The following is a 24,791-nucleotide window of genomic DNA, read 5'->3' as shown; positions in this document are numbered from 1 at the left end:
CCTCATCCACCGTATTCTCCAGATTTGGCCCCCAGTGACTTTTTCCTGTTCTCAGACCTCAAGAGAATGCTCGCTGGTAAAAAAATTAGAAGCAATGAAGAGGTAATCGTTGAAACTGAGGCCTATTTTGAGGCAAAGGACAAATCGTACTACAAAAATGGTATCGAAAAGTTGGAAGATCGCTATAATCGCTGTATCGCCTCTGATGGCAATTATGTTGAATAATAAAAACGAATTTTGGCAAAAAAATGTGTGTTTCTATTAAACGATACGAACTTTTCAGCCGAACTGTTATAACCAAAATGGAACTGGTATCGATCGATTTTCACGAACTTCAAAACAAAGTTATTATGAGAGCGTTTGAATGGTGCGTTTGAATTGGTGTAGCAAAATCCTGCACTCCTGTTACTCTGTGTATTATATTTAAGATAAATACGGTAGTATTAATCAGCGCATAGCGCACTTTGTGATTGGACATGATTTTCTTATCATTATAATTATTATTCATCGCAGCATGTCTGTTAATATTATAAGCTGTTTTTATTGATGATATTACTCCACCACATCGGTACTACTGAAGAAATTTCAAATATATCACGAAGCATGGAATTTCGATGCGACGTACGAAAAACCCTCATAACGAGCTTAAAATTATTGATATCGAATCAAATTGAGAGCTAATCAAGTTTGATGTTTACGTCACTTTTGCCATTATATCACCGGTACCGTAAGTGACAGCCATTTGAACTTCAAACCTGTTTAATGAACACAGAGTAGCATTATAACTATCCTAACTTTGTTGAAATGTTGATTCTGAATCAGACAATGATACTTATAACGATGAAGACATTTTAAAATTCTAATTTTTCTGTGAATCAAAAAATTTGCTTATTTCCACCCCTGCTTCATCCCCCACCTAAACGTGCCGTTATGATCATCTGAAGTGCAAATAATATGTGTGCTCAGCAAGAAGTATCGTCAGTCAGTCAGTTTGTCAGTTTTCTGCATTACCGACGCCGACTCTTTGAATTTTCTCGGAAGGAACAAATTTCGCTTGAATTTCGAAATTCAGACAATCCATGTACGTTTCGTATATCCAAATGTTCAGGAATCAGGAATCAGAACAAATTGGCTCAAATGGCACGTTCCCCTTGATATTTGGAGATTTGTGCCTTGCCATCAATTTGTTTTTAGCATCATTTTCCCGATATATAAGAGGGAAGGATTGAAAGGAAATGGTAAGGGTTGGACTAGGAGGATGGGAAAAAATGACGACACAAAAACACATAAAAGCAGAAGTAAATTCTGCACCCCTAAGGGATGCCGAACAATCTGCTGGGGATCACATCTGGTGGAAGCAGAAGTAAATTCTGAACCTCTAAGAGGTCCCGAACAGTCTGCTGTTAATAAAACCTCCAACCCCCGAGAGGATTTAGAGATCTTACAAAAGCGACACCATTCTGCACTCCCGGAAGAATGCAGAACGATTCGCAGTATGTACGAGCAGAAGTAAATTCGGTACCCCCTAAAGGATGCCAAACAATCTGCTAAACCCTATTTAAGGTGAATACAGAAAGGATTCATTCACTCCATGAAGAACGATGAATTCTTCTGACTATAGCTCCTTACCACATTGGGTGAGAAACGAGAGAATATCCTTCAATTTTAGCTCCGCATACACAGACTCAACCATGTATGGAGAACCAAAAACCCGGATACGAAGCTGCGTCAATGCGGGGCAGTTACATATCAGATGATATGAAGTACCGTAATCGCATTCACACAAATCACACGAATAATACTCAGCACGTTGAATAGTAGCCATGTGATAATTGAGTTTGCAATGTCCAGTCAGAGCTCTGACCAGAATACTGCAATGATGCTTGGAGAAATGCAGTAGACACTTTGACATTTTCAGATTTAAATCTGGTAGAAATGCTTTTGTCTGAGCGCAAGTTTGCAAGCTGCGCCAGTAGCTGACATGTTTGGATGCAGCCCAAGAACGAATCTTGTGCTTTATCCAACTAGTTGAAAGTGGTAAAGCTGGTTCAGGACCAACGAAATCATTCGTTGCACCAGCTCTAGCCAACTCATCAGCCCATTCATTTCCAGTAATACCAGAATGGCCGGGTACCCATAAGAAGTAAACAGTATTTGAAATGCTGAGGTCCTCGATTTGAGTTCGACATGCGATCACTAGATTAGACCGTGAGTCATTCGAACTGAGTGCTTTTAAGGCTGCCTGACTGTCGGAACAAAAATAAATACGTTTACCACAGGTCCTCTGCTGAAGTGCCGATTGTACTCCACACAGAATCGCGTAGATTTCTGCTTGGAACACAGTACAGTATCTACCAAGTGAATGAGACTGCTCCAGCCTCATTTCACGACAGTAGACACCAGCACCAGCACGACCATTCAACAGAGAACCGTCCGTATAACAAACTATGTGTTCATCAAGTTGTCGTTCCAGACAACCGGACAACCATTCCTCACGAAGAGGATAGCTCACATTGAATGTTTTGAAAGGAAAACTGCATGTGAGAGTTAGGTCACTAGGAGCGAGTAAATACTCATCCCACGTAACCATTTGAGACCACAAGCGAGTGTGGCTGGTAGCATAATCTAATGGGTTACTGTTCCAAAGCCCTGTAACCCTAAGACGGTATGCACAAGATAATGCTTCTTGTTTTAGGAACACATGTAGTGGTTTAATACACAGTAGCGCCTCTAGAGCAGCAGTAGGAGTTGTCGTGAATGCTCCTGTCATCGCCATTAGGACCATCCTTTGGAGATGATTTAGCTTTGACTGAACTGTCGCGACTTCTCCTTTCTGCCACCATACAAGACATCCGTATGCTAAAATTGGTCTAACAATAGTTGTGTAGATCCAATGAATATATCTGGGTTTGAGTCCCCATGATTTTCCAAAAGCTCGTCTGCATTGGCCGAAAGCCATGCAAGCTCTTTTAATCCTGAAGTCAATGTGAGCAGACCAATTCAGTTTTGAGTCAAGAATAACCCCGACGTATTTAACTTGATCGACCACAGTGACCTCTGAACCAAAGAACTGCAACGGACGAGCTCCTGTGATTATCCTACGATGAGTGAAAAGCACCATTGATGTTTTGCCCGGATTTACAGATAATCCAACCTGACAACACCATTGTTCAACAGATCGAAGGGCTTGCTGCATTAAATCAAAGAGAGTGTTAATGCTTATACCGGTCATCAATATATGATAATCGTCGGCAAAACCATAAGTCGGAAATCCAAGGTTATTAAGTTTCCTCAACAAACCATCAGCGACTAGGTTCCATAAAAGTGGGGATAGTACACCACCTAGAGGACACCCACAGACACTCAGTTTTCTAATCTCTGCTTGCCGAAGCGATGAACAAAGAAGTCGATTGCTAAGCATTGCGTGTATCCAATTTGTGATACTTGAAGGTATGCCATGACCACGGGCTGCTTCCAGAATTGAATTGAAAGACACGTTATCAAAGGCACCTTCAATATCTAGGAAAACTCCCAAGCAAGATTGCTTTTGTGAGAAAGCTTTTTCAATATTGTACACAACATCATGTAACAGGGTTGTAGTGGACTTTCCACGCTGGTAAGCATGTTGCATTCCATGTAGCGGATGCACGCCCAAACTAACATTCCTGATATAGTGATCGACTATGCGTTCCACTGTTTTAAGAAGAAATGAGCTAAGACTGATAGGCCTGAAACTCTTCGCTTCCTCATAAGTGTCGCGACCGCCTTTGGGAATAAATTTGACAATTATTTCCTGCCAGGCTCTTGGAATATATCCAGTCGCAAGACTAAAAGTAAGTATTTTCTTCAAAACATGTTTGAAATGTTCATACCCTTTCTGCAGTAACACTGGGAAAACTCCATCCTTTCCAGGAGACTTGTACGGAGCAAAACTCTCAACTGCCCATTTGACCGATTCAATCGTCACAACGCTTCGAGCAAGGGCCCAAGAATCGTAACTACCTGAAAAAGTCTCGGGAAGAGCTGTCGGTGATGGATCCATACATCCTGGAAAGTGAGTGTTAAAAAGATAGTGAAGTACATCACCTTCATCAGACAAGTGTTCACCATCTGAAGTTCTTAAGAAACTGACATTAAAGTCCTTAGACTTCGAAAGTAACTTATTTAATCTGCTAGCCTCGTTGAGACTAGAAACATTTGTGCAGAGGCTTTTCCAACCACTTCGCTCAGACGATCGAAGAGCATTTTTGTAAGCCCTTCGAGCCGACACGAATGCCTCCGACCCATCTCTGCGTCGGTGGTTCCAAGCTCTTCTGCATAGTTTCCTTAGTCTAGCAAGTTCAGCATTCCACCAAGGAGTTCCTCTAGTAGCTCGCACAATCCGAAGTGGACAAGCCTCTTCATATGCTGCAACTATGAGTGAGTTTGTCTCGTCGACAACATTTTCCAAATCAATTGGGGTTTCAATTGTTGGTTGGTACCCGTAAAATCTAGTCGCCAAGCCCTCTTCATAGAGGTCCCAGTTTGTAGATTTGGGATTACGATATGTGATAATATCAAATTTAACGTTTGAATGATCAAAGAAGATGTACTTATGATCAGACAACGAAGGTTCGAGCTCATCGGAGACGAGCCAATTCACCAACTCATGCGCAATTCTATCAGAGCAGAGAGTTACGTCCAAAACCTCCTCTCTTCCAGATCTCGCAAAAGTTGGACGGTTTCCTGCATTGACTATGTGCAGGTTTGTACTGCTCACAAATTCCATCATATCAGAGCCTCTCGAATTTATATCTGTGCTGCCCCATATGATATGGTGAGCATTTATGTCACTGCCGATTACAAGCGGTAAATCACTCTTGCAGCAGTATGATACAACCTTTTTGAAGTCATCGCTTGGCGAAGGTTGGTTATGCGGTAAATATGCCGAACAATAGACATATTTCCTGTCTATGCCATCAACAGTCATACCAACTGTGACAGCACAAATATCCCGAGTTGTGAGCTCCGATATGCGAGAAACATCGAGAGCACTATTTGCAAGTATGCATGCTCGAGGCATTTCACGTGGATTAGTCATACCGCTCTTGTTGAAGGCAACAAAGACTGGGTTTAACAATTTTCCAACGTAGAAGTTTCCCTTTTGGAAATATGGTTCTTGAACCAAAGCTATAGAAGCTTTACCTTCTTGAAGAAGTCTGGATAGATTCATAGTTGCTGTACGTTTATGCTGAAGATTGATTTGTGCCACTCTAACCATTATCAATCAGAGTAACGAACATTCCACCTTCAGCACTTATCGTACAACAACTACAAGAAACCAAATATATTGGCTTATAATCGCCTATAGCGAACCATGTAAGGATTTTTTTAAATGTTTTAATCATTTAAATCCCACGAGTTGCGAAGAAAGAAGTCGTCCACTGTGCCAGAGCTTCGCTTAATACAGTAAGGGAAAATCCCAAGATATTCCGTTCACGACTGCATTGTTTAACCTCCTGCAGCCATTCAGCCATCGGCACGGAAATACACCTTGACTTAGGAGTTCCTATTTTTGTGGCCTTTTACGACATGGAACAGGAAACCAGTGGATCAATTCTTGGTAAAAAATAATTCCGCCGGATGCCACACGGCTTACCTGTTTGGTGGACTTATACCACCGGTACAGGTGGACCGTAGCGTTATTCTTAGCCAGTTGGGAAACCGCTACCGACACTACACGGCTATCTAAGCTGCTCAGAGAGGGAAGTTGACATTGATGGTCAACTTCCATGGATGGCCGAGCAGCCGAATCAAAAAATTTGCTTATTTCCACCCCTGCTTCATCCCCCACCTAAACGTGCCGTTATGATCATCTGAAGTGCAAATAATATGTGTGCTCAGCAAGAAGTATCGTCAGTCAGTCAGTTTGTCAGTTTTCTGCATTACCGACGCCGACTCTTTGAATTTTCTCGGAAGGAACAAATTTCGCTTGAATTTCGAAATTCAGACAATCCATGTACGTTTCGTATATCCAAATGTTAATCCGATACTCGTTTTAAGAGACCGCTAGTCATGAAACCAATAATTTTAACTTATCATGAAATCATGAGCAATAACTCTTCTCCCATGAAAATTATTCATTCGTTCCAAAATGCGTTACTTGAAGAATGCAATTCTTTCAAAGCTCGTAACTCTAATTTTCTACCCGAATATCACATTGATCCCTCTGCCTCAAGTGATGTGATAGATTAATAGATTAATGGTAAAGCAAAAAGCAGACATTGAAAAGCAAGACCTACTGAAAATATTTACTTGATCCTGAAGCATGTTCATTTAATAACCGTGTTGTTTTACCCACCGGCTGATAGAGAATTAAACAACAATTAACAATTAAAGATAATGGACCGAAAATTGACATCATAAGAGACTAAGCACGGCTACGCTTTTCATTTGACAAACATCAATGTTACCATTTGTTTGATTGTATTCTAAGCGATGAACGAGACGCGTGAGAGTATAGCAAGTGTCTCTAATATAATAAGCTGGAGATCTAATTATTTGTACATATCGTCATAGTTTCATAACAACTCAGTAAATTATCACCAAACTGGGCTCAGGTACTTTTTGCAACTCAGAAGTATCAGTGTATTTCTTATTGTTTCTTGACGAGCTTAGGTAAATTTCAAGATCGTGCTAGATAGTATTACTATTGTTAATTTGAATGAAACAGAAAAAAAATAATTTCAAAAGATCTGATTCCGGAAAATTCAAAGAACAAAAAGAAAATTAAGCTTTAACTGCCTTTGAACACAATTGTATGTAAGTTTCAGCATAACTACGAAACAACTAAACGAATCGCAAAGTTGACACATATGCCAAAGGTGTAAATCGATACTTTCTGATGAGCTCAGATACTTTCTACATTACTCAGAGGTGGTCATAAGGGTTGTCAAGGAAGAGAGCTGTAGTAAGTTCACTATTATAAGATTGAAGAGAGAAGGTGTAGCAAGGGACCCAAACATGGAAAGTGTAAGGTAAACTTGGTTGGATTTTACTCTTGACGAGCACAGTATATTTCTAGCAGCTAAGTGAGGGTCACTTACAACATTTGTATCAATTGAATCGTTATTCTATAGTACAAATGTCGGGTCTAAATAAACGATATAAATAATAAAAAAGCCTTTCCTTGTCGAATAATCATTATCAGATGTAAAATCTGGAGCGGTTACATGGAAATAATGATGTCATGAGAATTTTATAACGAGGAGGTAGTATCAAGTGTTTATTAGCACGGGAGGTGTTTTTGATCGGATATGACGAGGAACGTAAATTCAAGTACGACAAGAATGAATTTGTTGCAATCTATCAAAAGGAAAATCAATCGATAAAACCTTGAACTAAAACGTCTAGGTTCAAACATGGTCGCCAAGAGGGAAAGGAAATCCCTGTGGTACCGAACTAAAATTGTTCATAATAATAAAATATTTAAAATAAAAACACATCTAACATGTTCTAAATGTAATACATTATACACCCAAAATGGTACAATGTTCTTGGAGATCGGACTGAAAACATTAGGACTTTATTTTAGTAACACTAGTTCAGTTTAGTCGTTTCGAAATACATTTCGTTAATTTTTTCTAGGATTGTTTCTCTAAACCTTCTTGTTTTAGACTGTATTTTATTATTTTATATATAAAATTTTTCAATGATTCCATTTAGTAATGGTTTATTCTTCTTTTTTTGTATATAGTAGGAGACGAATTGATATGTGATTCCGGACACCAATAGGAAATGAGGAATATTTGAAAGATCAGTTTTGATAGATATCATCAATGTGACATCATTTAACTAATAATTTCAATAGATAGATTAACCATGGCTCTACATAATGCCCATCGGTTTCCTTTACATGTCAATTGATTAAGCGAAAGATATCACATTAATGTCCACTTACCATCCGATCCCGGCGAACGTTGTAGAAAAACGGATGATGATGAATAACCGTCCCGTTCACTCCGGTCTTTCTCCTTTCTCGATTCCTTCTCCTTGGTTCCGGAATTTCCTGTAAAAATTGAAGCATATTCGTTGGTTTAGTCGGTGATATGAATGCTCTTCCTACGGGTGACCTTCTTAAAGAATGGTGTTATCAGAGTGTGCGCAAGTAAGTGCAGACAGAAAATGTTGATACCTACTAACAAAGGAAACGCTAAGAAACAGACAAAAGTATAAGCTAAAAATTTGAATTGGTAGTGCCACATAGCGGATGTTAAAGCGGGGAGGACTGAAGCAAAAGTTGTCTGGTATCGCCACAGAAAACAGGACTGCATGGTTGAACTGAGGATTGTAGCTCATAAGCATAACGGTCCACTTTGGCAGTAAGGTCTTGCGTCAGTTAATGATACATTTTTTCTTATCTGCCTGTGACTGCCGGAATAAGAAATGATATTCCATTATTCGCTGCTGGAATTGTTATCAGTGAGTCTTTTTGTTGGCCTACCCTGGTGCAATGCATGTAGCAACGCTTCGGAGTTAACTCGCGCGATAAGTTCTCTGGAGGGTTAAGTAGAATTCGTACGAGATATCGTATCATATTCTGATTATTCTGACTGTTGCTATATCTGTCGATGAAAGCGATAAATTTCGTAATGCAAAATTATCACTAGCGGAAAATTCTTGCGAGTTTAAATTTACTATCAGTATGCAGTAGTGCATAAAAAATAAAATAAATTTACCTGATAACAGTATTTGTTTGCGGTGTTGGTATATATAATTTGGGGTACAAGGTTATACTCAAAGCTTATATGCAGAGTACTAAAAAAACGGAGAGTGTATCAAAGTTCAGAATAGAATCCCGGGCTGTGAAAACTAAATAATTTGATTATCAATTTCGATATACAAATCCTTCTCTCTAGAAATCAATTTAATTCATTTGGATTAATATTGTAACTCATTTGTTATGCAAATTTCTTTGCGAGAGCAAATGGATTTTTTTCGGTGCAATTTATGATTGCGAAAATATAACAAAAAATAAAGTCAGGGTTATACATTCTCATGTGGAACTTGACCTTATGTTTCAATATACTTTGCCGATTCATTGGTATACAGGTATACCGATTTCAACAAGCATAGGCTCGTTTGAATGCTACTATTAGATTATTGATCATTCTGCTGGTTTTTTAGTTATAATCGTGACACAGCCGACAAATAGCACTTTTTATATCCGTGCAATTTTTTTTCCATACATGTGGTTTTAGGTATGTTTTTGAATATGTAACGTAAGCTCTGAAACTTACTTTTGTATTTGTATCAAAAAATGAGGCCAAATTCGTGGTAGAAATAATCTTAATAAAAAAAATGTTTGAATGAGACTGTTTGCATTATCACACCACCAGGTTTTTTCTCCGCGCATGAAAGCTACTCGCCACGTAACCCTGACTCGTGCGAAAGTTTCACTCTAATATGGCCATTTGTTAAAGAATGCCAAAAAGTGACAGAAAACTTAATTCTATAATAACTTTTAGAATTATTTTTTCTAGTGATTCTTTTGGTAAGTCATCATTGATCATTATATCAAATAAAACCTAATTATTAATATTTGAACAAAAAAAAATCTTTTTTTCTGGGCGATTTAATGAAATCTAAGCTCTCTGTCTTATGAACAAATTATTATTTTCAAACAAATATTCAGATTAGCGATGTAGTACCAAATTGGTCAAGTTATTGTTCCGTCAGGAAGCAAACGCTTCAAAGAATTCAGAATATATTTCTGAAATGGACCTTCAAGCGGCCTCCCCGGTTTAGTACGAATGAATTGCTCATACTTAAAAAATTAGAAACATTAGATGTAATATCACACAGTATTATAAATTAATTCCGTCATGAATTGATGCAATCTCCAATTGGATCGATTCGATGTTCATATTAATTAGTACGTAGGATTAACGTTTTTTTTTCTAAGAAAAAATGGATCAGGGTCATTTCACCGAAAGGGTCATTTCGCCGAATGGGTCACTTCGCCGAATGTAATTTCGCCGAAAGGGTCATTTCACCGATTCCTGCAATTGTCTTAATATTATAATTGGAATTGATTTCAAATAAACACAAACGAATGATAATACTTTAACGTCCGGTTTTTACCTACAATTGTACTTCTTGAATAAAGATTGATTCATGAACTCTGGAATAAAGATTGATTCATGAACCTCAGGACGAACTTCCCAAGGAAACTTGTTGACTATTAGTCACTAAGCATCAAAGCAATTGCATAGGTGTATCTACCAAGCAAATGTATGTGGTATTTTCCGTTTACTCAGTGAAAAAATATCTAATGCGGCTTCGCTACATCGCTATGATTCGTGTACTGTCCGACCTCGCTCCCGCTCGTTTGGACCTAACTAAAGCAAAGAAACCTAGCTTTGAGTAGACCGGGCAAACGAGGCGGTTACATGTTTGTATGCAAGAGGCCGCCGCTTCCGACGGCGGGTCGGCGGCCAACTCAGCCGGCGTCGCCTCGGCGGGTTTATGCCGCCGAGCCATCTTGGCTTCGGTAATGTGGCTGCGCAACATCAGTTATACAGGAAGCATAATAACACACAAAAATAATATGATGTATTCGAAATTACCCTTTCGGCGAAATGACTCTTTCGGCGAAATGGCCCTTTCGGCGAAATGATCTATTCGACGAAACGTCTTTCGGCGAAATGGCATTCGGCGAAATGGCTTTCGGCGAGATGACCCGCTCCTGAAAAAATAACTATTAAAAACAAAATATACAATAAAGTTTTATTTCACAGATAAGGGAAAATTTTAAAAACTTCGTATTATTTGTATTTATGATTTCCGGTTCTTATTTGGCGGCTCGTTTTCAAAGTTTCCAGCGGAAAAACTGGATTGGGTTTTGAATTCACAACTTCGAATTTGATGACCCGTAAAGAAAATTGAACTTTCGAGAATTCGTCATGATTGAAAGTGGGATTTTGGAACGGACCGCATTCGTCAACCCGTAACTTCGGTATTGTATTATTGGAATTTGTAGTCAGTGTTGGTGATTGTCGAAAATTTGACAGAAGCTGCTATATTGCTATCTATATTGTATACAACATTTTCAATCCGGTAGAAGATGCTACAAGAACTCGAGTCTCTCAATGCATGAACCTTGAGAGAATTTTGCTACATTTCTTCGCTCCACTTCATACACTGAGTATTTCACGCCCTTAAAAAAAATTTGCAGTCTGATAATGATCGTTGCTGTGTGGAATTTCCCAAGAGAGAATCGCAAGTTGACAATTATCGCAGAAAATCGAATCGATGATTCAATTTGATGATTCTAATACTAGGTTGCAATATTTCAAAACCCTTGTGTGGAGCATTCACAGACATTTTCATAGACAAAACTTATACAAAGATTATATGCACATAGTTAGAGTAAGCGGCAATAGTAAAATGATTCTATCGCAATTGTCAACTGCCTGTATAGAATCGGAACGCGAAACGAGAATAAACGGCTATCCGCATTAGGCCGATCCGAGCTCTCCGGCGTTTACTTTTTCTCTGCTTCGACTATTAGGTTTTTTACCGTCACTGCTAACCTCAATCGGATGAACACATTTTGACAGTTCAGCAGTACTGTTTGTAAACAGAAATTTTGTTTTGACAATTGGATCAGACCATTTACGGTCCGTATCGCCTAAATAAAGTTTTAAAACATTTGTTCACGATTGAATACGGTTCGTTTTTGATATTTATTAAATAAAAGTGACTAGTTGCAAAGTGTAAAGATGATTGTTTTAGATGTGCTCTTCGATTTTTGTTTAAGCTTGTTTGTAAACAGTACCGCTGAACTATCGAGGATGAATACTTGTTCATTTGTGTCGTCACGATAAAAACCATAATGGCTGAGCTGCACATGCACACAGCTGCATGTGCAGCTCAGCTATAGCCGAAGCAGAGAAAAAGTAAACGCCGGAGAGCTCGGATCGGTCGGATCGGCCTAATGCGGACAGGGCTTAAGCGACCGTTTGTTGCTTCAGAGAGGATCCCCACAGCAGCGTGCTAACCTTTGATTCTCAGAAATGTCATCGAGAGAAATTAGCTCTCGCACTGGTGTCGATTCAATGTTAAATGAGCCATGTCAGTTTTTTGTTGTTGCGATGATTTCCGTTTCTCTTTGATGGCACTGATTCAATCGTTGAAGAGTTGCCAGTGAACGTTCTTTGATACGATAAAAGCCATCCTTGTTTGTAGTTTTTGGAAAAATGCATTAAGCTAGATTTTGCAAATATAAAACGACGTAGTAGTCATACCACAAGTATGTTCTTATTTACAACTGGTGTTGTTAAAATTTTATTCATTTTACAGTTAACTCACCCACTTCATTGAGATGAATATGAGTCTTGATCGAAAAGTCGAATATTAAAGAGATTGTATAACTTTTTTTGGTTCATGAAGTGTACAGGTTTTTCTCTGGTGAGTCTTACGTATGCTCAACAGCCTCAATATTAATTTCCAATTTGATTCATGCATGTCAATCGAATTTCGTGTACAAGACTAATGTTTTTGAAATTAAAATACTTATAAAGTTTTGGGAATCCAATTTGATATAGTTTTATTATACTGAATCAATTGTTTTTATTGATACTTTTCGGCAAGCAACGATTAAGAGAAGCTAAAGATATCAATTTTTTTTGAACCCCGAGTCCAAGAGTATGGTCAAGAAATAAGTGTAGCTCTGACAATATGCTATTCGAAATTAATCTATACAGTAGAAATTAACGACAGTGGAAATAGATTAACACAGTTTTATTATGGGACTAAACTGAAGTATTAAAATTCAGTCCAGAAAGAATTGATCATCGGAACATTTAACATTTTTCAATATCTTTGTCTTATTCTTATTTGTCGGTTCAAGTCACGTATGACTGCACGAATATTAATGTGACACAATAATCAAATCAAGATTCTACTTCAGCATGGAGGAAGACAACACATATCTAAGAGATCATGAGTTGATTCCAGAATAGCAAATTGCAAATTAATTGACGAACATATAAGTTCAATAACGGACGAGGCTAGCACGTGGCATGTTCAGGACAATTTCTTGTCTGTCAACAGAATAGTGGAGAGGGATCTCAACTTCCGCCATTCTAATCATGGAAACGACAAAATAAACGAACAGCACGAGAAGTGAGAGCGAACAAGCGCGAATAGCGCTGGATTCATGAGATGAATATTGATTTCCATCCGCCGGTTGACGAGAGTTTATGGTTGATGCACAACGAGCTTTCCGTACTTTTTCTTTTCTTTGCTACCCCACCACCCCTCCTTTCTAAGGATATGAGTGCTGAGCCTAATCGGGGGGGTGTTCGGTTCATGAACCAACTCGGAAAACAAACGTCATTGTCCTCTAGAACACCGATTCTACTGGTGAGTGTAGATTGGAAACAGTACTAGTAGTAGTAGTGATAGTAGTAGTAAGATGTAGTAGTGGATGTTTGCCGGGTTAGCAGGATGTATACGTGGGTTAACACGTGTTTGAGTGTGAGTGTATTTCGAATTCTGATTTAGTGTGAGTTAATGTGTTATGCAGAGAAGAAAGTCCAATGACTAACAGAATGTGAATGATTTTTGTTTTTTTTTCACTTGCAATTTCGTATGACATCATGATTATAATCTAAAGACGAGTTTGCAAATAACTTGTTATGCTTTCAGTGCATTCGCTCGATGGTAATAAAAAAACCCTGTTGAAGTCCTGTGACATGAAAATGATAATTGATTGTACGCATGGAACTCCACTGGTGGCAGATAGTATCATCACACGTTGTCGGGTTGAATAGATTGAGTCATATCCTATAGAGAAATTTTCAATTAAACCACATGGCTGATGTTTATGATAAGTTGTTTTTATAAAAATTTGCGTTTTGATTCGACATTCAATTTGCAAATTTTGAATGTTTCTATTTTTCCTTTTTCTGTAAATGTAAATATTGTGTTGGTTGCAGAAGGCACCTGATATTTAACTAAAAATTACAAACTTCTAAACTTTCTGAATCCCGCACCATCCTTCCTCAACTTTCTTAAACCCCCCTATTTCAAATCTTTTCTAAATCGGCTAAATCTTGTATGAAATCAGACAAACTCTTGAGGGTTTTGCCTCATTCTTTGTATTGAGTTTTTTCACCAGACAGTGACTCTCTTCTCTCTCTACTATTGAATTTTATCCGGATACGATTTCCTGCTCCGAAATTACGGGTGGTTTTTACATTTCATGCATGGCATATGTTTGAACCCCGACCGGAAAGGATTCATAGTGTCAGTAGGATCGTAGTACTAGCCATGTAATGATTCTGTAAGCTATGAATCGACTGCGAAGTCTGTTAAAACAGGAAGGCCAAATTCAACAAAAGGAATGTAATGTCAAGACTTTGCTTTTTATGCATTCTGACACGTATTTAAATGCTCGAATATGTAAGTTCACGCGCCTGCTTAAAAGACTGAAGTATGCTTGACACATATTTAAATCATTCTTGTAGAATTCAGTCATTGTACGAATGACATTCTTATGAATTGAGTCATAGGTGGAATTGCGTCACCTATATTTTTTATATTTTTCCTTCGTAGTACACGAAATAAAGTCGACTTGTAGATCTTGGTTACTAATGGTCGAAATATCGTTGGGCACAATAATAGGTTCCGTACACTCCGGAGTAAGTTTCCAAAAAACTTCAAACCAAGTTAATTTTTCAAAGATTGCAAAACCCAAATAAAGATATTTCGTGACACGGAAAACCGCTCAGTGATTTTCACCTTCCAAATTCAACCCAATCGACATCAGAACAAAAAACAACTAATATTTTACGCTTTCTCATTCCCAAATCACTAGGCAAACGATCTAATTCTTAAATTGCCCGACGTTTTGGGAATTAAATCGTTTGCCTAGTGATTTGGGACTGAGAAAGCCGTCAATACTTATATAAACTAAGTCGCTAGTCGTTACAACCATCATAAATATTTTTTTCGAATTGCGATCGTGGGTAGTTATGTGTATAAAGCACGATCATTTTAGACTTAAAGCTCCACAATCCACAAAAATGCACAACCTTATCAAAACATGTACCATACGTTGCATTACAATTCTTTGGAGTAAAATAATTTTCACATTTCCTAGGTTAATCGAAAGAAACCCTTCATTTACTCGAACCGGAAGGTGTACAACCCCTTAATTGAATACTAGCAAACATTGGAATAATCTAATAATCTTGAGAGCAATGTTGTTTATTATTTACTTTTGTGTGCACTTGGCCTTCCAAGGGGAATAGAACAAATACTTTGATTGCGTTTTCGCGACACTTTCGTGGATTGAGAACTGCTTCGGAAAACATGTGTAAGTGGAGAAAATCTTCATCCTCCTGTTGGAAAAGCATGCGGTGTTCTATCGAACCGACTTCCTTCGAAACAAAGGGATTATCTCTCTCGTAGTTTCGTTCAACTCGTGGATGAATGCGCGCGCACCAAATATTCTGGATCTCATTGAACCGAATAATGGTGCAAAACTACAGTGTCTGTTCTGATCACAGGAAAGTGTTGCTCTGTCGGCGCATGTTTTGCCAATGAAAGTGGGAGGTTGTGTGTTACATGGGTGTTATCTTCATGAATGCTTCGTCCCAGATGCGGAGATGGCAATGATTGAAAGGGAGTTTTGCAAAAAGTATGTTCACCTATTGGCTGTACGCTTATTTACCGATTGAGAAAAATGTCAATGTTTTATTATTTGATTGCATGTTATCATAATGCATCAGGAACATTTTTGGTGTAAATCATTCAGATAATTCACATAATGCTACTTGAAAAGACTGATTTTCAAGCGCTTAAAGAAACTGTATGAAGTATGCATACAGAGTCAGTTTTCCTTTTTTTTTCGATCACGATATACAATCAGTTCAAGAGATGTTTATCAGAAATATCTGGTTAAGTTTGATATTTGACTAAGAAAAACTAACCGCTGTGCATAATGTCATTTCTTATGAGCTGTAAGGAAGGGATGTTACAGGGTAACGTGGTACAAAACGGATGTTATTTCAATTTCATAGTTTATCATGGTTATAGTATTTCCCTGTAAAAACTGCCAAAAGAAATAATTAACACAAGCATACTACCTAATACACTTCAATCGAAGTGATGTAAACAATTTGAAAACTTTAGAAAAAGTACGTTTCATTTCCCACATTAAAATTCATTGGGAACATTATAAACGGCATAATCGTATTGCAAACTTAACGCAATGTCGTCGTTGCCAAGGCTTCGGTCATGGAACCAAAAATTGTCATATGGATATACGGTGTTTGAATTGTGGTAAATCGCATTCGAAAGACGATTGTCCAATGAATGAAACCACTGATAAATTTTCATGTTCAAATTGCAATGGAAATCATAAATCCAATTATTTGAAATGTCCTGTCAGAGAAAAAATTTTAAACGCTCGTTCGCTTAGACAACAAGTCAAATCAACGACCTTAAATTTACAGAATATACCTGAAAATTCTTCTAAGGCACCTGCCAATTCGTCTTCTAACGAAAACAATTTATTGACAGGTAGATCGACCTCGTCATCATCTTCTTCTAATGTCAGTTATGCTGGTATATTAGGTAGAAATCTATCACCTATTTCTTCTAATGTAAATAATCAAAACACAGGACCGCCTTGCAGTTCTTCTTCTAACGAAAACAATTTATTAATAGGTAGACCGGCCAAATCATCTTCTTCTAATGGCAGTCTACCTACAAATATTCCTTCAATGCCATTCGCTTCTTTAAATGAAGTCGATTTAGGCGATATAACTGAAAATAAAATGATCTACCTACAAGATCAACTTTTTCAAATGATCATCCAAATGAATTCGACTTCATCACTTTTTGAAGCATTTCAAATCGGATGGAAATTTGCAAATAATATTATAATGAATTTAAAATTTAACAGTGATGTTAAATAATTATTTGAATATTTTAAATTGGAATGCTCGATCTTTGAAATCGAGTGAAGATGAATTTTATAATTTTCTCAAAGTTCACAAAATTCATATTGCCATTGTGACAGAAACTTTTCTTAAACCAAATGTAAAATTGAAAAGTAATCCACATTATGTGGTTCATCGATTTGACAGGTTTACTGGAATTGGTGGTGGAGTTGCCATTTTTGTCCAACGGCAAATTAAACATCGAATTTTACCTTCTTTCAATACTAAAGTTATTGAAAGCTTGGGAATCGAAGTTGAAACCATTCATGGAATTTATTTCATCGCTGGAGCATATTTGCCATTCCAATGCACCGGCGAACAATTAAATTTCTTTAAAGGCGATTTGCAAAAACTTACAAGATATCGATCGAAATTTTTCGTAATAGGGGACTTAAATGCTAAGCATGTCCAGTGGAATTGTAGGCAAAATAACAGTAATGGTAAAATACTTCATAATCAACTCTCAGCTGGTTACTTTACAGTTCTTCATCCCAGTAATCCTACTTGTTTCTCTTCCGTGAAAAACCCGTCTACAATTGATCTGGTTCTAACAGATCAAAGTCACATTTGTAGTGAACCGATTACACATGCTGACTTTGACTCAGATCATCTTCCAGTAACATTCAGACTTTCCAACGAAGCTATAATTAATCCAATTAGTTCTGTTTTCAACTATCATAGAGCTAATTGGTTGGATTACAGATCTCACATTGAAAATCATGTGGATCATGAAACTATTTTAGAAAATTCTGCGGACATCGACACAGCAATTGATAATTTGAATCATTATATTATCGAAGCTAGAAATCTTTCAGTTCCCAAAGCTCAAACTAAATTAAATTCTCCTATCATCGATGACAATCTTCAACTGCTCATTCGGTTGAAGAATGTTCGTCGACGACAATATCAACGTTCTCGTGATCCTGCTATGAAAAACATAGTTAAGGATTTACAAAAAGAAATTAAACATAGATTTACTCTTTTGCGAAATGAAAATTTCGCTAAAGAAGTTGAACAAATTAAACCATATTCTAAACCTTTCTGGAAACTTTCTAAGGTTCTTAAGAAACCTCAGAAACCAATTCCTGCTCTCAAGGAAGGAAATCAAATACTTCTTACAAATGGTGAAAAAGCTCAAAAGCTAGCTCAGCAGTTCGAGAGTGTCCACAATTTTAATTTAAACGTTGTGAGTCCTATTGAAAATGAAGTCTCACTGAAGTATGATCATATTTCAACCCAAGTGTTATCACACGATGACATTTTTGAGACGAATTTTGATGAAATTAAATCAATTATTAGGAAACTCAAAAACATGAAGGCTCCTGGTAATGATGGAATTTTTAATATTCTTATTAAAAATCTTCCCGATGTTGCCTTGAGACTCCTGGTTAAAATTTTCAACAAGTGTTTTTCATTAGCTTACTTCCCAAAAAGATGGAAAAACGCTAAAGTAATTCCTATCCTAAAACCTGATAAAAACCCAGCAGAAACATCAAGTTATCGCCCAATTAGCTTACTTTCTTCTATCAGTAAACTTTTTGAAAAAATTATCTTGTTAAGAATGATGACTCATATAAATGAGAATTCAATTTTTTTACCAGAACAGTTTGGATTTCGTCATGAACATTCAACTACTCATCAACTTGTCAGAGTAACGAACATGATAAAAGCAAATAAATCTTCTGGGTTATCCACTGGAGTTGCTCTTCTAGACATAGAAAAAGCATTCGACAGTGTTTGGCACAAAGGTTTAATAGCAAAAATGTCTGATTTCCAGTTTCCTATTTATTTGATCAAAATGATTCAAAATTATTTAACTGATCGTACTCTTCAGGTTAGCTATCAGAATTGTAAATCTGAAATGCTACCCGTACGAGCCGGTGTTCCGCAGGGTTCGAGTGTAGCTCCAATCTTGTATAATATTTTCACTTCTGATCTACCAAATCTACCCGTTGGTTGTCAGAAATCGCTATTCTGTGACGACACAAGTCTGTTAGCCACAGGTAGAAATCTAAGAGTGATCTGCAGTCGCCTACAAAGAAGTTTAAATATTTTCAGTGATTATCTGTCAAAATGGAAAATTAAACCAAATGCAGCAAAAACGCAATTAATTATCTTTCCTCACAAGCCAAGAGCTTCTTTTCTAAAACCAAACAATAATCACATTCTCAAATTGAATGGCTTGGAATTGACATGGTCTGATCAAGCTAAATACTTAGGTTTAACGTATGACAAAAAACTCACTTTCAAGGATCACATTGAAGGAATCCAGGCAAAGTGTAATAAATATATTAAATGTTTATATCCTCTTATAAACAGAAATTCTAAGCTCTGTCTAAAAAACAAATTGTTAATTTATAAACAAATTTTCAGACCAGCCATGCTTTATGCGGTACCAATTTGGTCAAGCTGTTGTTCCACCAGGAAGAAAACGCTTCAAAGGATTCAGAATAAAATTCTGAAAATGATTCTGAAGCGTCCTCCCTGGTTTAGTACAAATGAGTTACACAGACTCACAAATATAGAACCATTAGATGTAATGTCACATAATATTATAAGCAAATTCCGACAAAAATCGATGCAATCTTCAATTGAATCGATTCGCTCTCTGTATTAGTTAGTAAGTTAGTATATAAGTTCCTTTTCCCCATTACACAATACAAGTAGGTTTAGAATTTTCCCTACACAAAAATCTCAGAATTGCGGAAGCAAATGATGTCTTCATGGTAATAACCAAATCATATATATATATATATATATAATAGGGCTGAAAAGTCACCACTTGTGGCTGAACACCCAATTTAAATCTTAATAATTTAATTTTAACTCATATTCCAATAAATAGTTATTTAAAAAAAAAAAAATAAAAAAAAAAAAAAAAAAAAAAAAAAACACAAGCATATGAAGCGTGAGTATTTAAAGCATATAGGAAGAATTGTCAGAAAATAAAAAAGAAGAGTAATTTAAAGCGAAGAAAGTATATAAAGGGTACTAAGATGATCGCGAGCTAAAAGTTATGGTGTAGCGATTTTTCACAAGTCTGATTAGAGAACAGGCATTGTCGGAACATTACCGTTTCCTGCGAATCGGGTTTTGTACTGCTGTTTTATAATCGATCAACAAATCGTTTGACATATGGGTATGGTGTGGTGTTTTGTTTGTTTTAGTACGCTAGATGAGTCCAAGCAAGCGATTTCGCGTCCACTTTTCGATTGTGTTTGTGTTTTGGACTCGTTTCCAAAGTGGTAACCGGAGGATACAACAGGTACGGTCTGCGTTGAAGTGTATGAGGAAGATGCACATGCCGCAGTCACGTGCTTCGCGCGTTTTATTTTCACAGTCTGGTCGCACATTCGAACTTCGGTTCGGTCTTTCGGATTGGGTTCGTGTCTCGGCTGAGCTTTTGATCAAGCGCTGCTTTTTAGACAAAGTTCAATTTTAAAAATGTAGAATACACCTAAACAAAATGAGTATCAAAATCTATGACATCTAAAATCTTAAAATTTCGTTCCCCTAAAACAAGAAGACACAAATTGTATTTCTAGGATAAACATATGTGACAAAAGTCAGTCAACAATTATTTTCGTTGCATTTTGACGATGAATCTTGGCGTATTGTATACTGATTATCTTGTTTCTTCCTAATAAGCTCTATCGTACACAGATAAAACATTCAGTATTTAGTATAACGAACCATTTGTTTTGTATATTGAGATCAATTCAATGGAAGAATGATTTCTTAAAAAGTCGAATGTACATGTTCGTACACTTTCTTCAAATCTTTGAACTCATAAACAGTTACTTGCACCTAGATATTGATATCTATAGTTCAATTTTATTTCTTATCATTGACTAACACTAGGTTTACTATAAATTTAATCAAAACGTTCATTATATGTAACGAAACAATCGAATAGTTTGTTAATAAAGACTCTAAAATCATTTTTAACATCAATTATTTCGTACTGCAGAACATGAAGTGATCTATATTCTTCAATTATCTTAGGATTTCGTTCTTCATTTTTGTGTGAAACTTTACAGTCCGGTTTAGCCCCATAGGGAGTCCGATTTAGTCCTAAATATTTGATTTTGGGTTGTTCTCTTCATCGCAACTTTTTACGAAAACTAATGCATACTTTTCCAACCCACAAGTTGGGAAAGGTCGCTCTAAAAATAAATTACCATAGAAAACAGTTTATCGTTTTTTAATAATTAGAAAAATAAACGAAATATAAAAAAGCGCAGTAACTGTCTCCAGATATTTTGACATTTAATTCGAGTAATGATGGTTTTATATAAATTGTATATTTGATTATAAATGAAATATACCACATATAATTTGCCAAAATTGGGCGATTTAATGAAAATCTTAGTACTTTGACTTTCATGCCCTGGGAACGACAAAATTGATTGCTATTGAGCCATAAATTAATGTTTTGGTGTGGAAAAATTGGATATTTTTTAAAATCAAAGCTAAATGTTTTGCAAATACCATCAAACTGTTTTAGATATAATTTCTTCATCAGAAAAAAAACTAATCAAATTTATGTCGAATGTTGGTAATTGAAACTTGTTCTAAGTAGAAATATTGCGTAAAATATTTAAGAAGCGTAATTCTTTCAATTTAGTTTTCGAATAATTAAGAATTGGAGCATAAAAATCGGGGCTAGTTCGGACACAAGGTTAAACCGGATAGCTTAAATATATTCTAAAACAGCAATAATTTCGATCCATGGATTGACTTTGTAAACGCGCTTTCATGTGACAGATAGATGTCAGTTAGCTGGAGGGCGCTAAGTCAATTCAGTTTGGCATCAATCGTGTTCGTTTGTACGTTTTTTACTGAAACTTTTTTTTGAAAATTTTTAATTTTTTAGCTATACTCGATTGCTGTGCCTTGCAATGACGGTCTCGTTAGTGGAAAATGAATTGTTTGTGCCGGGTTAAACCGGACAAAAAAGTTGGGCCCAATCGGACACATCATTTTCGACTTTAAATTTTGAGATGATTTTAGAAACCTACCTAGATATTGATAACTATATTTCAATTTTATTTCTTATCAATTCCTAACACTAGGTTTACTATAAATTTAAACAAAACGTTCACTTTATGTAACGAAACAATCGAATAGTCTTCAATAAAGACTCTAAAACCATTTTCAACATCAATTGTTTCGTACTGCAGAACGTGAAGTGACCTATATTCTCAGTGAGCAGGATTATGTCCCACGCAAGGTTGAAACCTACAAACAATCTATTCTAACACGATTTAATTTTTAATTTTGCGCTCATTGATTATCCTAAGGTTTGGCGCCGTGTTCTTTTCGTTCTTCATTTTTGTGTGAAACTTTATAGTCCGGTTTAGTCCCGCGGTTCCTAAATATTTGATTTAGGGTTGGTCACTTTATCGAAACTTTTTACGAAAACTAATGCATGAATTTCATGTCTAACATTGAGCAAATTGAAGGCTTCTAATCTGTAAAGTTATATTTAATCGAGAATTTTGTAATTGTGCATAAATTGTTTTAGCTGTAACATATTCGATCTTAGAAAGACATTAGTAAAAAAAACGAAGTCTAATGATATATGGAACTCAGTCCTTCTAACCTCGCTTAAAAAGACGGTTCTTACGGTGGTTGCCATATTTAGAGCACAAATCTCCAAATAACTAGGGGAACGTGCCACTTAAGCCAATTAGTTCTGAACTACATGCAACCACAGATAACAGATATACAGGCTCGAACAAAATTTTTCAAAATCCTGTGTAAATTTCGTTAGAAATATTACTGCCACCTACTCGACTGTTCGCCGCGATCTTTCAAAACGTTCCACTACGTTCCGAAACGATAACAAAATCCTCCTGTCTGTTATAGAAATATTTCAACTACAGCAATTTTAACACTTATCACATGATTTCCCTAAGTGTTAAAGACAACTTTATTTCCATGTCGCATAAATCACACGAGAATTCGATAGGAATAAAACAAAAACAATCTTGTCATTTTAACCAACAGCAAAACAAAAATCTAGCGTGAAGTGAATGTTGCACTCAAAATTGTGGCTCATGTGAAAGCGGCACCCAAATCGTGGAGGCACATCATGTCAATCGTGGTGACATCTGCAAGTGTTCGCCACGCGATTGAGAAAATTTTACACACAGTTCATATGTGAGCCTGTATATCTGTTATCTGTGATGCAACATTTTCCACATTTTCTGCTGTTAACGCTTAGTCAGTGAGACTGTTATTATAGATCAAAGCTTCTTATTCTATCGAAATTTAGAGTAACGAATCACTAGAAGGCACTTCGAGACCCGGCTGAAGACATTCAGCTAGGACTGACAACCGATGACTTTACAAAAATCCAAAAATGCCGGCTAATTTGAACATCCACTATTAACAATGTATGTACCTCAACATGACCTGGGATGCCAGACTTTCAAAAAAACACAAGGCTCACGATATTTCGGAATATTCCTGGAAAACAAGATTTGAAAGAGTAGCTATCCTATTACACAGGATGAGACTTCGTTATTTGCAATGAAAAGTTACTTGTACTGCAGCAGTCTCAAAATGTTCAAAACGACCGGTTTGTGGGCTTGCAGATCCAAAAGATTGGTCGCATATAGCGACAGAAACATTCCATGGTTCCAAAGGTCGCTTTCGTAATGTTTATTGAGGTATCAAAAGTGTCGTAGTATATGGAGGTATCACAAGTCGTAGATTTAAGTAGATTTGTAGTTATTGTTATTTTTCTTCTATCCGTGAACTGACAAATTTAAAAAAGAAGAGTTCTAATAATTTTTTTGAGTGCTCTAAGAACATTTCGATATTTTTCAAGAATAACAATTTTGCGTCCAACTATTGTTCATTTCAGAATAACTAGATTGTAATATCACAATTTTTTTCGAATCCCAAGCATCTTGATAACTATCCTTGGTAATAAGGACAATCAATTTTTCTTTGAACAACCCGCATTCGAGATAGGGCCATCCGGCGATTAAAATGTTGTTGCATATTTTCTTTCGCTCTTGACGCTTCACTTAATTAAGTTAGCGTATATTCACTCTCCATTCGAACATTGGATTCATGGTTAGTAAGAATTATTTAATATTGCAATTACATAACTCTCCGTAACAAATTTTTTTGATCTATGATTGCTTTATTGCCATCATTCTATTGTGCTTGGAATATAAACGCTATAATGAATAACATGATAGTGTACAGTTTATTTTCAACAATTTCCGACGAGTAATCGATTGGAAATGGGTAGATAACTAAAATCCGTCAATGTTAATCGTGTAAATGAAACAACGCATACGAAAGTGAGTTCACATTTCATGTAGCGGTGTTGCAGCGGAGAACTTGATGTTGAACCTGTTATAAAAACTGTTAACAGAAATTTTTATGTCATTAGCAAAAGAAGCAACAAACTTGTAAAAAACCTTCAGCTCAAATAATCTCGTGAGATGAACACGAATTATGAACTTGATATGGTTTCAGAATTTTTGATTTTGCAATCTGTTGCGAACGGTATTCTGAATTATTAACATAAATCCGTCGAACTTCGAATGTGCGTCCTTAGCTGCTAGTAGCAATTATGGAAACTGATATCGTTTAGTGTTGGGAGATATTTAGCCGTACAACTGAAAATAATTTGTTAACGATCGATTAGCACAACACAGAGTTACACAAACAAAACGCGCGACTATCGTTTGTTACCCGCGTTGTTTCGAACTAAAAAGAATTCAACAATTACTGGTTATTATAATTATTGTTAACGGTAGTTTTAGCTTGAAT

General features: G+C 36.6%; 2 protein-coding genes across 12 annotated transcripts in view; both read right to left on the bottom strand.

The window, feature by feature from the left end:
* Window positions 1-16,664, bottom strand: part of LOC131433168 (protein SDA1 homolog) — a 144,404-nt gene extending 127,740 nt beyond the window's left edge. The window contains exon 1 of the mRNA XM_058600041.1: window positions 11,561-16,664. The gene's annotated coding sequence lies outside the window, so the exon portion shown is untranslated. The remainder of the gene's footprint in view (window positions 1-11,560) is intronic.
* LOC131433166 (putative uncharacterized protein DDB_G0277255) overlaps window positions 1-24,791 on the bottom strand; it is a 320,286-nt gene that overhangs the window by 18,313 nt on the left and 277,182 nt on the right. For 10 of the 11 annotated variants that reach the window (XM_058600033.1, XM_058600034.1, XM_058600028.1 and 7 more), the window contains one exon: window positions 7,940-8,047. In XM_058600033.1, the coding sequence (XP_058456016.1) occupies window positions 7,940-8,047 (108 nt within the window). Of the gene's footprint in view, window positions 1-7,939; window positions 8,048-20,067; window positions 24,729-24,791 lie in introns of all 11 variants that reach the window. The other variant, XR_009230033.1, reaches the window with a different exon arrangement.

The sequence above is a fragment of the Malaya genurostris genome, chromosome 2 (genome assembly GCF_030247185.1).
Source record: "Malaya genurostris strain Urasoe2022 chromosome 2, Malgen_1.1, whole genome shotgun sequence".
NCBI classification, from domain to species: domain Eukaryota; kingdom Metazoa; phylum Arthropoda; class Insecta; order Diptera; family Culicidae; genus Malaya; species Malaya genurostris.
The sequence above is the reverse complement of the archived record's forward strand: the minus strand, read 5'-3'. Positions and strand labels throughout refer to the sequence as shown.